The sequence below is a fragment of the Spea bombifrons genome, chromosome 3 (genome assembly GCF_027358695.1).
Source record: "Spea bombifrons isolate aSpeBom1 chromosome 3, aSpeBom1.2.pri, whole genome shotgun sequence".
NCBI lineage: Eukaryota > Metazoa > Chordata > Amphibia > Anura > Pelobatidae > Spea > Spea bombifrons.
The window spans coordinates 58298006-58315491 of record NC_071089.1 but is presented as its reverse complement, the minus strand read 5'-3'; the positions used below and the strand labels follow the sequence as shown (position 1 = coordinate 58315491).

Genomic DNA, 17486 nt, shown 5'->3' with positions numbered 1-17486 from the left:
TTATCATCCTTGTGATCTCCCAAGCTGACCATCCTCCTCGAGTAGCAAGCGTCCCCCCTGGTTAAGGTGCCCCAGACTAAGACCAGCTCTGTATAAGGCGCCACTGAGACATTAAAAATTAGAAGTATTAAACAATCAAAGGACAGCTAGAAGGTGTCTCACTTAGAACCTGTTTAATACATTGCAAATTAATACATTTTATAGACAAAAATGTTTTCAAATTATCTGAACATTAATTCATATTTATATCAGTTGTATCCAGTAAAACAGGTATCACGATGTATTATTCAATCTTCTTTTCAGTCAATATGCCAGATTAATTTGATTGGCAAATCTTTCATCTTATCCTTGTATAACTGATCAAACCTTTCATTTTGTGCCACTGTCATCAGATTTTTCCAGTCCCCAACAGTACCTGAAAAGGTACCATAGAGTCAAATGATATAATTGGTTCAGGAACACATTAAAAAATATTGTAAAATAGTTTTCAAATTATATTTAACATTAAAAAGTATCAAAAATATCATGTATCAAAAATATTCTGCTAAAAACACAAACCTGGAGTACTTACTTATTATGTGAAACATAGATTAAGTAAATGGACTACAGTGAAGGGACTTAAATCAGTCAAGCAATGTACAACAACCAACAATTTTAAAATAGACAGGAGGCTTCATATTAGAAATTAAATCCTTCTTTACTACTCCCAGTAGCAAATAGTTAACAGAGAAAAAACAGTTGAACAAGAAATCTATAACACAGTTGTGCAATCAAGGTGAACACAGGTAACCAATCAATAAACAGCAGGTAGTATAAGAGCAAGATCCCCCATATATCATCCTCTTTCTTTGCTCCCTGGAACAGATACCGTATTGGCTTGGATATAGGCCGCCCCCGTATATATAAAAGTTTGGTGCTTTTTTAAAGAAAAAGTTTTTTTAATAGACATGCTGCCACTCTGCCCCCCCCGAGATATGCTGCCACTGTCCTCCCCCCGAGATATGCTGCCACTGTCCTCCCCCCCGAGATATGCTGCCACTGTCCTCCTCCCCCCGAGATACGCTGCCACTGTCCTCCTCCTCCCCCCTGAGATATGCTGCCACTGTCCTCCTCCCCCCCGAGATATGCTGCCACTGTCCTCCCCCCCGAGATATGCTGCCAGTGTCCTCCCCCCCGAGATATGCTGCCACTGTCCTCCCCCCCCACGAGATATGCTGCCACTGTCCTCCTCCCCCCCGAGATATGCTGCCACTCTGCCCCCACTCCCCGATTTACCAGAGCAGACTCCCGGGTGTCTTGCGGGGCCGGCGGGGGACACCCACGCAATACGCGCATACAACTTCCGGTGCCGGCACTCAGCGGATGTGCCGGCACCAGAAGTTGTATACGCGTATTGCGTAGATGTCCCCGCCGGCCCCGCGAGACAGTCGGGAGTCTGCTCTGGTAAGTCTTGTGGGCAGGGGTAAAACGCATCGTGCGGACGTTCACCGGCTGCGGCTGCCGGTGAACGTCTGCACGATGGGCTTAGACAACCTCCCGTGCCGGCACTCCCCCCGTGAGAAGTGTTGGCAGGGGAGGCTGTCTGAGCATATCAGAGAGTAGGATGCAGGTCCCCTGCACCACTGCGGGGGATCTGTATCCTGACCTTGCTGCCTGCCCGGTGCCCGGAACTGCATGTCCCGGGCGTCGGGCGCTAGACCCCGAATATAGGCCGCACCCCCACTTTAAAGACTTAAAGTGGGGGGGAAAAGTGCGGCCTATATTCGAGCCAATACGGTAAGTATCCAGCACATTTACTAGATTACTATTTTGGCATTTCCTAAATATATAATTTTCACCTACTGTGACATCTGCTAGTTTGTGCAATACATATTCACATTTCCTTCTCTTCCACACACTGACCGGGCTGACCCCCCGACTGTTATACCTCTTTGCCGTCTGTATTTTGGTTTCACTGCATTACATGACTGCAAGTTTAACACACCTGGTTCCGCCCCCTCGTACTCACGAGCATTGTGGACCAGCCCCCCCCCCCCCAGCTGGTTGTCAGCTGTTCTCCCGCTCATTTCGTCAGAGTTTTGGGATTACCTCAGGATTTAGTAATTCTTTCTCCCTACTCTGCCATTCTGTGACTTAGTAACCCCTATTATATTGTTTCCCTCATGTCCAAAGGTTGCTCTAATATGCCTTCTAAGGACATTAACCCCTCTCCTTCCCCTGAAGGGGATTTTGTAAATGAGGAACACTTCCAGAGGATTTTAGACTCAATAGTTAATAAAACTGTTTCTTCAGAAATTGCCTCTGCCATGGCCTCTTTTCAGGATTCCATTGCCCAATCTGTGGCATTGGCCATTGCCCATTCCACTGCAGGTACACCTAGTACCTCACATACTTCACACCACAGGACCCCCCTGACCATTTCTGGTCAGCTGAGGAGTCTGTACGCCAGCTAAACACTGGCATGAAGAGGTCTGGGAAGGCCACCCAGAAAAGACGTCATTGTTTTATTGACGCACCCCAAGAATCGCCTAAAAAGCATAGGGGACAATCTAAAGATGACGAACAGACCTTACGCCCCGAGCGTAAAACTACCAAAGGTGTCAAATAACCCTTCACACGACCCTCTACCTGTGAGGAAGACAAACGGGCACGTGAGGCTGCTTTAAGGAGCAAACCTGACTCCTATTTCATCTCTTCATCTACCGATTCCTCTGATTCTAACTCAGATTCAGATGATTCGGAATACAAGCCTCCCACTTCATCAGACTCGGAGGCTCAAGGGACTGACCCTCATAATGGGGAAGATAAAAACTCACCAGTTTTACTGGATTCAAAAGGGCAACCATTGTTTGACCCAGAGTTAATTGCTCACCCTTGCTCAGCCGAGTGGATTCCGAACACTCATATTTCCAAATATTTCTCGACCTGGCTAAGAAAGCCTCTAGATAAGACAACACGTAACAAATTAAGGGCTGAATGCTCCAGGCCTACCTTACCTAATAAAGTCGCGCAGACCCCTGAATTGGATCCTACTATGGTCCGTTTCCTGTCCAAATCAGGAAAGAATCCTTACAAAGGCCTGGACAGGTCTTTTAAATTATGCCAGGACAAGGTTGGACATAACAGGCCCGCTGGCAAAAATATTTGAATTTGTTGAGGAAGCAGAGAGGGCCGATACATCTGTTGACAACAGCATTATGGCAAAAGGATGGCTCCAAAGGGCTATTTGTTTCCTAGGCAACGCAAACTCCTAACTATCAGTCGAGCGTAGACGCTCGATCTTCATGAAGATTGACCAACAACTCACACATGTGGCTGAAAATGAACCGGGTCCCTCTGCGGAAGGTCTCCTATTTGGGGAATCTTTCATAATAGATACCGGGAAATATGTGAATATTTTCACATCCCTCGATAAAGCCCAAAGTTCTATTAAAAAAGCATTCAACCCAAAGGTTTTTGGGAAGGCTCGGAAAGGCAGGGGCCGTATCTCAGAGATACGGCTCCAGAGGCTCTCGATCCTCATCCTACCAACAGTACAAGGAGACCTCTGAAACCTCACCCTTTTTTCCGCAAAGAAGCCGACCTTGGCTGTCCCGAGGATACCGAGGGGCATCACGATCCAAAACATCAACCAGTAGGTCCCATAACATGTCCCCTTTCTTCCCCAGTAAACTTGGGAGGCAGTCATTTTTTCCATATATGGGAACAGATCACACATGATCCATGGGTTTTAAACACCATCAAAGGTTACCTGATAGAATTCATAACCGAACCCACTCAGGTGACACCCCCTGGTCCCATTCATTTCTCCACACACGACCAATTATTACTCCACAACGAGATTACCGATCTGGCATCCAAACAGGCCATTATTCAAGTCCCTCTTGCCACTCCAGGCTTTGTGAGCAATATCTTCTTAGTAAAAAAGAAGGATGCAGGCTACAGACCTGTCATAAATTTAAAACATCTAAACAATTATGTCAAATACCAACATTTAAAAAAAATATTTTATATGCGATTTGTTAATTTTCAACGATTGGTTTATCAAGATAGACCTAAAGTATACTTACCTGACGGTATCCATTCATCCCTCACACCAACACTTCCTCCAATTCATTTGGGAAAGCCAGAAATGACAATTTACATGTTTACCATTTGGTTTATCTTCAGCACCATGGTGTTTCACGAAACTACTCAAACCAGTAGTCGCTCTATTGAGGAGCAGTGGCATATGACTTATAATTTATCTAGACGATATACTCATCATGTCCCAAGACTGCCATCCACTACGCACTCATATGGGGTGGACCATTTCTCTACTTACGGACCTTGGTTTCATCATCAACGAGAAGAAATCAGTTTTGATTCCTTCCCGGGAAATGGAATTCTTAGGTTTCCTGGTCGACTCTCATTCTGCCACACTCAGTCTTCCTCCTCGGAAGCTAAAAACTATTCGCAAAGAGACGCGTTCAGTACTCAACAAACATTTAATTTCGCTACGCAATATAGCTCGCATTGTGGGTCTCCTCTCAGCATCCATTCAGGCTGTTTTCCCGGCCCCGCTACATTACCGGGCCCTTCAACACCTGAAGGCCCAACACCTGAGGGAGGGCCTGGGATATTCAGACGAGATCCCTCTGACAACAGAAACACGAGAAGAACTCTCGTGGCGGCTTCACCACGTCTGCAAATGGAACAGGAAAGCAATTCACCACGATTCCCTGAGTTCTCCTTCACACGACATCCCAGAGAGCGACCATAGCCATCATAGTACCTCTCTGGCCAATGCAACCATGGTTGCATGATGATAGATGTACCCAGATTGCTCCCGTCACACGACCACATCCTCCAAGACCCTTGCAGGAGACCCCATCCACTGATTCTATCCAACCATTTACATCTGATGGCATGTTTGATTTTGGGTCAATCTCATCTAATCGAGGCCTTTCGGACTCGACTAAGAACATCCTATCAGACGCCTGGGCTCCGGGTACCCGTATCAATTACGGATCAGCCTGGAAACTTTGGGTTCGTTGGTGCTTGGAGAGATACGTGGACCCCACACATGCCACTATAGTCCACATACTTAATTTCATTTTCTTTCCAATTTGATATGGGTAAGGCATATCGCACACATGTACATGTATATGCATATACATGTATATCAATCAGCCATTTCTGCCAAACACACCCCGATTGACATCCCCTGATTTGTAAACTTATGCGAGGTATTCGGTTCAAACGCCCCCTGCAACTTTTGAAATCCTGGGGACCTAATGACTCTCTTTCTCTAAGACTACTGTCCTTTAAGCTCACCATGCTCCTTTGCCTGATTTCCTTCAAACAAGTTTCTGATGTGAAGGCATTAGACCTCACCTCCCGAAACTTCTCTCCATCTGGAGTTTCCTTTTCAGTTCTCAGACATACCTCATCTGTATTTTAACCCGTCTTTTCCTGACCACCCTGACCTGTGTGTAGTTCACTGCCTTAGAACATACGAGACAGCAACTTCTTCCCTTCGTAATCCTACTCTTCCTCAACTTCTTCTCACTTTTCGTAAACCTTTTCTCCCTGTCTCTACGACGACCCTAGCTAGATGGGTTAGAACTACCATGGAGATGTCGAGCATCGATGTCTCTCTATTTGGGGCTTATTCCACTAGGAGTGTGATGTATTTTAAGGTTTTCCGAGCCGGGGGATCCTTAGCTGACATCATTAAGGCCCCTGATTGGTCTTCAGACTCCAGTTTCAGAACTTTCTATTTTAAGCCTGAGGTCCATGTTTCAACTGTAATTTTGTGACATAATTGGCTAGATCATAGCGTTGAACATGCATAATATGAAGCCTCCTGTCTGTTTTAAAATGTTATATTTTCCTAGCTTTGCGTATGAAAATGTGGATGTTATTAAAGACAGGAGGCGAATATTATCCCACCCTATTAACCCAACCCTGTTTTTTATACCGTTATAGCATTATAGCGTTATAGCGTTATAGACTACAGCACAGCTAGCAATCTCCTGTTCATCGCCATTCCCGGTTACAAGATTTTTTCCAGTTCGCAGAGGGAAAGAGGATGATATATGGGGCGATTTTGCTCTTATACTACCTGCTGTTTATTGATTGGTTACCTGAGTTCACCTTGATTGCACACCTGTGTTATATATTTCTTGTTCAACCGTTTTTTCTCTGTTAACTATTTGCTGGTGGGAGTAGTAAAGAAGGATTTAATGCATAATAATCCACATTTTCATACGCAAAGCTAGGAAAATATAAAACTTATAAGATTTGTATGGTACCTTTACGGAGAAACCCTCCTTCGCTTTTGCCTATAATGTCTTCTCCAAGAAATGTATAGTTTGCTAGTGGATCATGCTTCATGTTCTTAAATGTTGCTTTTTCCACAATGGTGTTCACGTCTTCATCGTCAAGTTCTTTTTCGACAAATGCAGAAATTTTAAGTACAGCAGATCGCAAATCCTAGAACAAAAAACATTTATTGTATATGTCAGTATGTTCCAAGGTATGTACTGTGTTATCAATAACATCTAAGTTATTGGCTTAATATATAAACAAAACACAAAAATGCTATATTTAGCAAAATTTTTTCACTTAATATCTAATCTGTACACAGATGACAGTGCTGTATTATTTTCTGCGTTAAGTCCACTGAAGGGTGTAGGCAGGGTGGGAACCTTCTGGCCCGGGGGCAACGCTTACACAGACTTACCTCACTGTGCGAGCAGCTTCATTTTACTTTGTGATCACGTAACTTTGGGTTACATGACCCTGCTGTGTTCATGTCTCCCCAGGCCAGTCCAAAATTGTTAAAAAAGCACTGGTTTGACTTGGGTCAGCCTGGTGCCATTTAGTCAAAAATAATCAAACTCAGCCAAATTACACATTAATAGAGAAATCCTATATAACGTATTTGCCCGAATATAGGCCGCACTCCCCCACTTTAAGTCTTTAAAGTGGGGGTGCAGCCTATATTCCGGGTTTAGAGCAGGAATGCGCGATTCGTATCGCCCGATGGCCGGAACATGCAGTTCTGGGCGCTGGGCAGGCAGCAGGGTTAGGATCCAGATCCCCCGCAACGCTGCAGGGGACCTGGATCCTACTCTCCGGCAGCCGTGGGCATCTAAGCGATGCGCTGAGATAGCCTCCCCTGCCAGCACTATCCAGGGGGGGAGTGCTGGCACGGAAGGTTGTCTAAGCGCATCGCACAGATGTGCACCGGCTGCGGCGATGCGCGTAAACAACCTCCGCTGCCAGCACGTCTGCTCGATGTGCTTTAACAATCTCCCTTGCTGGCACTTCCCACAGCAGAAGTGCCGGTACCGGAAGTTGTCTACGCGCTGGACACCCAGGAGTCTGCATTGGTAAGTCTAGGGGGTCAATATCTAGGGAGCAGAGTGGCAGTATATCTGGGGGGCAGAGTGGCAGCATATCTGGGGGGCAGAGTGGCAGCAAATCTGGAAGGGGCAGAGTGGCAGCATATCTGGATGGGGCAAAGTGGCAGCATATCTGGATGGGGGCAGAGTGGCAGCATACCTGGATGGGGCAGAGTGGCAGCATATCTGGATGGGGCAAAGTGGCAGCATATCTGGATGGGGCAAAGTGGCAGCATTTCTGGAGGGGACAGAGTGGCAACATATCTGGAGTGGGCAGAGTGGCATCATATCTGGGGGGCAGAGTGGCAGCATATCTGGGGCAGAATGGCAGCATATCTGGAGGGGGCAGGGTGGCAGCATATCTGGAGGGGGCAGGGTGGCAGCATATCTGGGGGGGGGCAGAGTGGCATATCTGGTGGAGCAGAGAGGCATATCTGGTGGAGCAGAGAGGCATATCTGGGGGCAGAGTGGCATATCTGGGGCCAAAGGAGTATATATTTATATAAGTAAGGTGCATTAAAATGGCTATTGGTTTTCTGTTTGTGTGTAATAAAATACTACAGTCTGTTAGTTAGAATACTGTTTTACTATTCCACTAATGTGTTCAAAAATTTAAATTTTAAAAAAGCACCTAACTTTTAGGGTGCGGCCTATAATAGGGTGCAACATACATGAGTACAGTGATACCCCACATGCATGGGTTTGTCGGGCTGGTTGGGGGATAAAAAGCAACATTTGGGATGTGTGCATTTTTCTAATTGGAAATTAGACATATGGTCATCCTTCCCCGTGTGTTAATTGGGACATTGTTGAACCCGGCCACTTCAATTTAGCCCATCAAATCATTCATTTTTTAAAAGTAGACACCCTATGGGCATTAAACATGCCAGTATTTTAACTCTTTCCATGTGAGAAAATTAAGCACTAATTTTAAGACTTAGGGCTCATATATACATATATATATATATATATATATATATATATATAAATATATATATATATATATATATATAAATAATATATATATATATAAATAATATATATATATATATATTTATATATATATATATAAATAATATATATATATATATATATATATATATATATATATATTTATATATAATTTATTTTTTTTGCCTTTTTCGAAAACATTTTTTGGAACTGGAAGATTTCCCTGATGGTGACATCAGTGGGAAATTATTTTTACATGTTACCATTTTAATTTTTTATTTTTTTTTTTTTTTTTTACTAATCACATTGTGTTTAGAAAACTGGGCTCCATTGACTTGCATGGTTGAATGCAGTACCTGTATTCAACTTGCAAGTGGAGCCAGAGTTCTCCTTTATTTTTTGAAAGGACGCGCTGCCATCTTGCACTTGGCAAAAACTCGCAGTGGCTGTTGTGACCACTCTCAGGAGAGGTCACAGCGCGTCCTGGGATGGGTGTTGGTGTCGCTGAATGACTCGCTATCGAGGCATTTTAGCGACACCATTGAAGTTTGGGAGGCGATCGTCGATCGTTTTAAAACAGCCGTCCGCTGCCATACAGTGTATGGCTGATGTTCTGGCCCCTGGATTACAGCAACACCATTTGGGTGGAGAAAGCGAACGTAGATGACTTTCCTGGTGCATCAATTATCGTTAACAGTTTGTTTTCATGTGACGTGCCCAGACCGTCAATTGTCAACAAGGGGTTAAACAATGTAATTGTCAATAAAAGTCTATGGCACTTACAAAATGCTTGTAATTATACTTCAGTGTACCATAGTCTGCCAAAAATATCTAAGAACACTGAAGCAGCAAGCTTTGTGAAAACCAATACTTGTGTGATTCTCAGGACTTTTGGCCACTACTGTACACTCTCTTTAAATTCTATGGCTTTACAAATCAGGACATCTGTTCCTTAGGATGCCTAGAAATTAGGTAATTACAACCTGAAATGTACAACAACACATGACGTATTACACCGTGTCATGATTTATTCAACAAAAATAAAGCCAAAATGGAGAAGCCATGTGTGAAAAACATCTTATGATTCAGTAGCTTGTAGAACCAACTTTAGCAGCAATAACTTGGAAGTAATTGTTTTCTGTATGACTTTATCAGCCTCTCACACTGTGGCTCAATTTTCTTTAAAACGTTGCTTCGGTTCATTGAGGTTTGCGGGCATTTATTTATGCACAGCTCTCTTTACGTCCCGCCTACAGCATTTCAATGAGGTTGAGATCAGGACTTTGACTGGGCCATTGCAACACCTTTATTCTTTTTTTTTCAGCCATTCTATTTTAGATTTGCTGGTGTGCTTGGCATCATGGTCCTGTTGAATGATCCAATTTTAGCCAAGCTTTAGCTGTGACAGATGGACTCTAGACAGTTGACGCTAGAATACTTTGGTATACAATGCATATACACAATATACACGGTTTCAGTCTGGGATGGTGAACAGTCACTTACCTTTTTCATTTCTTCATAAGTCATAAAAAGAATATTAAAATCATCCTTGTTGGTGTGCCAGCCTCTAACATGATCGAACCACGAACCACCTACCACTTGAAGGCATAAGGGGAAATAAACTGCATAGTAAACATCTATTTTAATGAATACAAATAGTCACTTTTTTCTGTCTTTTGTTTACAAGGACATAGTTATGAGGTTATGTGGAAAAGTGACGCTGATGCCCAAGTTTTTATACCAGATTTTCATGTATACTTTTTTCTTGCAACTCTCTAGCTTTTCTTCCTAACTAAGATAAATGTGTATTGCAAACCTTCTAACTAGGGAATGAGCCTATTTTAACCAACTCTCACAAACCTTTAGTGGCCAGTTGTTGGCTCCAGTGTGAACATTTATGCAAATCTTTGTATAACCTTTGAGACTATTGACTTTGTTCTGCTGCTTGGATACATTCTTTACTTTAGATATTCTCTACAACTACTGTGGTTTTGAAACACAGATATACCTAAAGCTGAAGGATTAACATGATGGGGAAGGTAATTAGTCTGCACAGACCACTATCTTCAAGCAATTGCACATGTTCTTATTTGCATTGAACCTGAAAAAATTGATAGGTGCTAAGCTTGAGATGCAGTGTTGCCACTATAGCAAACAATGAAATGGTCCAATTAGGAGGAACAGATCATTTTTCACTTTTTATATTGACTCCAAAGTTAAATATTATTTTTATTGTGAAACCAAGTCCTACTTAAAATGAATAATGCCTTTTTATAGCTAAACTAGTGAAGAAATGGTGTTGCACTTGAAACTGGAGGTTATGCATACAAAGTGATACTGGTGCAAAGGTTCAATTCACCACCATAGCAGTTAAAGGAATGCTATTACAGATTGGCCCAATTACCGTATTTGCTCGATTATAAGACAAGGTTTTTTCAGAGCAAATGCTCTGAAAAAAACCCTCGTATTATAATCAGGGTCGTCTTATAATCAGACCTCAAAAAGGTCTGACTATGAGACTAAGATCCAGATCCCCCGCAGCGCTGCAGGGGACCTAGTTCCTCCTGCCCCCCCCCAACTTACCGGTGCTTCTGAGTCCCCGGTATGTAGCCAGGGCAGCGTGTAGACGTCTACGTGATTCGCACAGACAACTTCCGCTGCAGCCGGAAGAAGGTGCGGTTAGCAGCGGGGGTTGTCTGCGTCCATCGCACAGACCTTCCCCAGCTGTCAGAGATCAGAGTTCCCCTCACCGGGGAATTCTCTCTGACAGCCGGGGAAGGTATGCGCGATGGACGCAGACAACGCCCGCTGCTAACCGCACCCCCTTCCGGCTGCAGCGGAAGTTGCCTACATGAATCACATAGGCATTTACACGCTGCCCGGACAAAACACCGGGGAGTCAGAAGCACCGGTAAGAATTTTTTTTGGGGGGTGTTAAATGGAGGGCATAAGGCATTTCTGTAGGCAGAGTGCTCTCCTGAAATGCCTTATGCCTCCCTATATGCCACTCTGCCCCATAATATGCCTTTTAACCCCCTAAGTGCCAGAGTGGCATATAGAGGGTTAAAAGGCATTTCATAGAGCAGTGGCATTTAGAGGGTTAAAAGGCATATAGGGGGTTTAAGGCATTTATGGGGCAGAGTGACAAGCCTGGGGGCAGATGTGCATAACTGGGGGGCAGGTTGGAAAATAAAAGGAATTAAAAACAAAATACTTTTCTCAATCATAGCTTTTACAGTGGGGCAAAAAAGTATTTAGTCAGCTACCAATTGTGCAAGTTCTCCCACTTAAAAAGATGAGAGAGGCCTGTAATTTTCACCATAGGTACACTTCAACTATAAGAGACAGAATGGGGGGAAAGAATACAGGAAATCACATTGTAGGATTTCTAATGAATTCACTGGTAAATACCTCGGTAAAATAAGTATTTGGTCACCTACAAACAAGCAAGATATCTGGCTCTCACAGACCTGTAACATCTTCTTTAAGAGTTTCCTCTGTCCTCCACTCGTTACCTGTATTAATGGCACCTGTTTGAACTTGTTATCAGTATAAAAGACACCTGTCCACAACCTCAAACAGTCACACTCCAAACCCCACTATGGCCAAGACCAAAGAGCTGTCGAAGAACACCAGAAACAAAATTGTAGACCTGCACCAGGCTGGGAAGACTGAATCTGCAATAGGCAAGCAGCTTGGTGTGAAGAAATCAACTGGGGGAGCAATTATTCGAAAATGGAAGACATACAGGACCACTGATAATCTCCCTCGATCGGGGGCTCCACGCAAGATCTCACCCCGTGGTGTCAAAATGATCAAAAGAACGGTGAGCAAAAATCCCAGAACCACACGAGGGGACCTAGTGAATGACCTGCAGAGAGCTGGGACCAAAGTAACAAAGGCTACCATCAGTAACACACTACGCCGCCAGGGACTCAAATCATGCAGTGCCAGGCGTGTCCCCCTGCTTAAGCCAGTATATGTCTGGGCCCGTCTGAAGTTTGCTAAAGAGCATTTGGATGATCCAGAAGAGCATTGGGCAAATGTCATATGGTCAGATGAAACCAAGGTAGACCTTTTTGGTAGAAACTCAACTCGTCGTGTTGTCGAGGAGTACTGAGTTGCATCCAAAGAACACCATACCTACGGTGAAGCATGGGGGTGGAAACATCATGCTTTGGGGCTGTTTTTCTGCGAAGGGACCAGGATGACTGATCCGTGTAAAGGAAAGAATGAATGGGGCCATGTATCGTGAGATTTTGAGTGAAAACCTCCTTCCATCAGCAAGGGCATTGAAGATGAAACGTGGCTGGGTCTTTGAGCATGACAATGATCCCAAACACACCGCCCAGGCAACGAAGGAGTGGCTTCGTAAGAAGCATTTCAAGGTCCTGGAGTGGCCTAGCCAGTCTCCAGATCTCAACCCCATAGAAAACCTTTGGAGGGAGTTGAAAGTCCGTGTTGCCCAGCGACAGCCCCAAAACATCACTGCTCTAGAGGAGATCTGCATGGAGGAATGGTCCAAAATACCAGCAACAAACAGTGTGTGAAAACCTTGTGAAGACTTACAGAAAACCTTTGACCTCTGTCATTGCCAACAAAGGGTATATAACAAAGTATTGATATGAACCTTTGTTATTGACCAAATACTTATTTCCCACCATAATTTGCAAATAAATTCTTTAAAAATCAGACAATGTGATTTATGGACTTTGTTGTCTCATTCTGTCTCTCATAGTTGAAGTGTACCTATAGTGAAAATGACAGGCCTCTCTCATCTTTGTAAGTGGGAGAACTTGCACAATTGGTGGCTGACTAAATACTTTTTTGCCCCACTGTATTAAAAAAATAGTTTACATAGTTTACATTAATTAACATTTACTGGTAAAACTTTTTTCCTATAGCTTCGTCTTATATTCAGGCTTTTTCTTTTTTTCCTAAATTAATATTCAGATTTTTGGGGGTCCTCTTATAAGAGCAAATACGGTAATTGGTTGCTAGGTGATAAAAGCAATTTTTATAAATAACTAATGAGAGGGTCACTTTTAGACCTCTTTCACATCTGGTTACATAAGTATTTTAGAGGTTCACACATTCATATACTCCCTATAATTAGAGATAATAATCACAAATGATTGTGTAGTATCCAAATTCTTGTTCTCACTGCAGCTCCCCTTTGACTTGGCCTTATGGAAATGTACATATTTGTATTGTTAGAACAAACCTTTATCAGTATCTCATTATCAGGCAGAAATCTAAATTACTGCTTACACTCTATGAAATAGTTAAAAATTACTACTGAAATATAACCTTAATGTCTCTCCAACAGTCAGAACCCACTATCTAGAGGATGAATTCCTATAAATCACTCATAAATCATTTTTATAGGCTTTATGAGCCATACTTCTTCTCACTACCAGACACCCTCTCATCTATCTGCCTCTGACTATGTTTCTGTAACTTTAACTACATTGTCTGCCTTATGAGTCTGCTATTTGTTAGTGTCAACCATTTCCATGACAAAAATGCAAAACAAAGACATACTGTATGTGAAGGTAGACAACCCAGGTGTTAATTAACAGTATTGTATTACATTGATATGTATTACATTTAAAAACTATACTTTTTAGCTTTTTCTAAACATAAAACTTTAAAAAGATACTTAACATTTTGGGTACCCATTTTAGAAAATATGATGTCTTTTCCATAGATTATTAAATTCAGTGCTCAGGGCACGAGGAGAGGATGCTCAGGGTGGTGAAAGGCCCTGGGGGTCAACTGAGGGAGCTGCCCTGCACCATACCTAGGGCAGTGATCCCATAAAAACATCACTGAGTAGTGGTTTATAAGTAATATATAAGATGCATAAAACATCACACACATGCAAAGAAAATATCCTTTTCATATGCAAAACACAACATACAATTCACCCTATTAATTAAAAATTACCTTTGCCTGCTAGAAAGCGTTCAAAAAATTCCTCCCAGCTCTTTGATTTTGTTGCTTTCACCATCAGTTCATAGAAATGATAAAATGACACCAAACCATCTTTTGGATTCCTGTATACATAGATAACCTGGAAATACAAATAATGTTCTGTTAATACTTAATTGCAAAACATTTAAATACCCTCAAACTCATAGGAGGGCCAAAACATTTTTGCCCAGAGAGCAAATATAGCCACATGCTCCCTCCAACTCCCCACCACTCTATATCTATCCACCAGATGGAGCATTGAACTTGGAAATTAATTGCTGCAACATTTGGAAACTGCAATGCACAAGGACCACATCTGATACATTAACATTTCATATGAAGTATACTGCAGTTTCACATACCCAGTGGAAGAAGTAGGAGAGAGACATCACTTGAAAAAAAGCTAATTGGAGTCAGAAGTTAACAAACCTGGAGTCAAATCAATGAAACTGATTAGAGGTGTGTCTTCAGTGGAGGCTCCTCCATAGGAGCACATGCGCACATGGACCCCCAAGGGCAAAAGGGAAAAAAAATTGCAAAATTCATCAAAAATACATTTTAATCTAATTTTGTTTTCCTTTTGCGCTTTGGGGTTCACATGCCATGAAGCCTCCTGTCCCCTGATGTAGCCTGCCTGTGCCTATGCATTTGGCTCAATTGCTGCTAAAGCACCGGCTGAGACGCCCATTTGAACCCCGTTCGCACAGCCTTTGCTGGAGGAGCTCCTAGCCATCTGCTCCCAGCCAACACACTTACTGCCCAGCTTGGAGTCTCCCCACCCTCCCCAGTGACTGATGCCAGCAGGGAGGCGGTGCTAACAACTTTCTGCTTCCCAGTCCCTTCCTGCAGTCACACTGATGATTGGCCCCGCCCCTTTCCTTATAGCATCCACAGCGCTCAGCAACTCATCTAACAGTAAGTTAGGGGAGGAGGGGGTTAATTTAGGGGCAGTTATGGTTGATGGGGTGTTTAGGGTTAATTTAGGGACAGTTATGGTTGATGGGTGTTTAGGATTAATTTAGGGGCAGGTATGGTTGATGGGGTCTTTAGGGTTAATTTAGGGGCAGTTATGGTTGATGGGGTGTTTAGGGTTAATTTACGGGCAGTTATGGTTTATGGAGTGTTTAGGGTTAATTTAGGGGCAGTTATGGTTGATGGGGTGTTTAGGGTTAATTTAGGGACAGTTATGGTTGATGGGGTGTTTAGGGTTAATTTAGGGGCAGGTATGGTTGATGAGGTCTTTAGGGTTCATTTAGGGAAATTTATTTTAACCTGTACATTACGTCATAAATGTACATTTCATTTTCAAAATTTATATATTGTGAACCCCCACTGGAATTACCTACCAGCTGCCACTGAGCTACTTTGACCCTCCCTCAAAAAAAAGTTTACATGTTCATCAGTCCACAGTTAGACAACATGTTTACAAAGTTTATCAAGGAATCATACAGGATAATGTCCGCTAGCTCGGTAGCAGAACAATGTAGCAAAATAATGATCCTAAATATCAAAATAAATCTAGTACAGAATGGCTTTTAAAAAAAGAAAATCTGCCTTTTTGAGTGGCCCAGTGAGAGTGCAGACCATAACCCATTAGAGATGCTGTGGAGCCATTTACACCAGAAATCCTAGGGATATAGCTGAGCTTAAGCAAGTCTGTGAAAAAGAACAGTCTAAAACCCCTCCTGAATGTTGTGCAGATCTGATCCACAGCTATCGGAAGCGCTTGTTGAAGGTTATTGCTGCCAAAAAACGATCACTTACTTTTTCCACCAGCACTGTGGATGTTTAATGAGTTTTTTCAATAAAGACATGAAAGATTATCATTGTTTGTGTGGTATTAGCTTAAGTTCATTGTGTTTGTCTATACTTGTGACTTGGTGTAGATGAAGATCAGATCACATTTTCTGGACAATGAATGCAGAAAAACAGGTAAATCCAGAGGATTCATTTACTTTTTCTTACCATTAGATATATTCTACACTGCGTATCTTACACTCTCTCATTTCATCAATTATTTTAAACAAATCTGTTACAATGGCAAAAATCCTGTAAACAATTATGTACTTACTTTACCCCTCCGGTTCCTCAGATCTTTTGGCATTAGGTAATAAGGCATGTGGGAGGAAAAAAGGCGAGGAGAGGGACGGTTGTCATAATCCATGTTATATATATTATATTCTAGCCAGGGGACTCTAGTTATGTTATTAATTTCCTCTGTGCCATTCCGATGACCTTCATTGAAAATTAGACTTAGAATTTGCTGTGTCCAAACTGTTCCTGTAAAAGGTAATACATTGTATGCTGTTAGTGGACGATATTAGCATTATACATTCAACATGCAACGGAAAATGGAATTCCCGTACCTTTGATATTATAATCCTGTGCAAAGTTAGTTGTTTAAGATGTATCTTTAATTCTAAAGCTTAACCCCTAGCCATAGCACAAACCGTTTATTTAATTGCTATTTTCCATACACAGCACAAAAAGATGCATGATGAGGGCTAATCAATCACAAACATTTTCTCACACAGCTGTGGTCCAATATTCACAGTAAACAAGTAACTTATGAAGAAATACATTATATTATCATTCTTATCCTTCAAAAGGACCTTTTTGCTCAATTAATTTAATAAACCATCCTGCAGAAAATCATAATTTAAGGTCATTAATTTATGCTTTTTCAAACGATTGTTTACCTGATTTTGGGTAGGTAACCAAAACAACATCACTGTCTCTAATTGCAAAATGCTCCAAAGAATCAATGTATTCCACTGTTGTCAAGTCACAGTTAAAATATACTCCTTTATGTTCAAAAAGATGAGGATCATAAAAGCCATCTTCTTGTGCCATTTTCTATCACAAATTCTATTTCTCAAATCCAAGCTGTATAATTTTAGTTTGAATAGCAAGAAAGGGGTGAGCCTTTTTATAAAGAATATTATGCAAGCCCTGCCCTTGAGTTGCAGTCTTACAGGATTTGGACTCTGCACATTGAGCAATATTCAGATTTGTTATTTATCTCTTTGGATTGAATTCGGTGGCGTCGCTACAGGGGGGCAAGGTTATTCCTTGCCCCCCCTGTTGCCCCCCCGCCGAATTAGGAACCAGATGTCCCGGATTCAATCCGGGACAGTGCACCTCACTGAACGGGGCTGTCATCACCCA

At 42.4% G+C, this 17486-nt stretch overlaps 1 protein-coding gene across 1 annotated transcript; it reads right to left on the bottom strand.

Moving 5' to 3' along the window:
* Positions 1–164: 164 nt before the first annotated feature.
* Positions 165–17171, bottom strand: LOC128483973 (amine sulfotransferase-like). The gene is made up of 6 exons (XM_053460294.1): positions 17018–17171; positions 16390–16598; positions 14292–14418; positions 9846–9940; positions 6297–6477; positions 165–415 (listed from the first exon to the last, which is right to left on the bottom strand). Exons 1-6 carry the CDS (start codon positions 17169–17171, stop codon positions 300–302), a joined length of 882 nt encoding a protein of 293 aa, XP_053316269.1. The 3' UTR covers positions 165–299.
* Positions 17172–17486: the final 315 nt, after the last annotated feature.

Coding starts and splice junctions, on each gene's coding strand:
- LOC128483973 (XM_053460294.1), bottom strand. CDS start 17,171: ATGGCACAAGAAGATGGCTTTTATGATCCTCATCTTTTTGAACATAAA. Junction 14,419..16,389: donor TGAGGAACCGGAGGGGTAAA/GTAAGTACATAA, acceptor TTGTATTTCCAG/GTTATCTATGTATACAGGAA. Junction 416..6,296: donor AGGAGGGTTTCTCCGTAAAG/GTACCATACAAA, acceptor GTACCTTTTCAG/GTACTGTTGGGGACTGGAAA.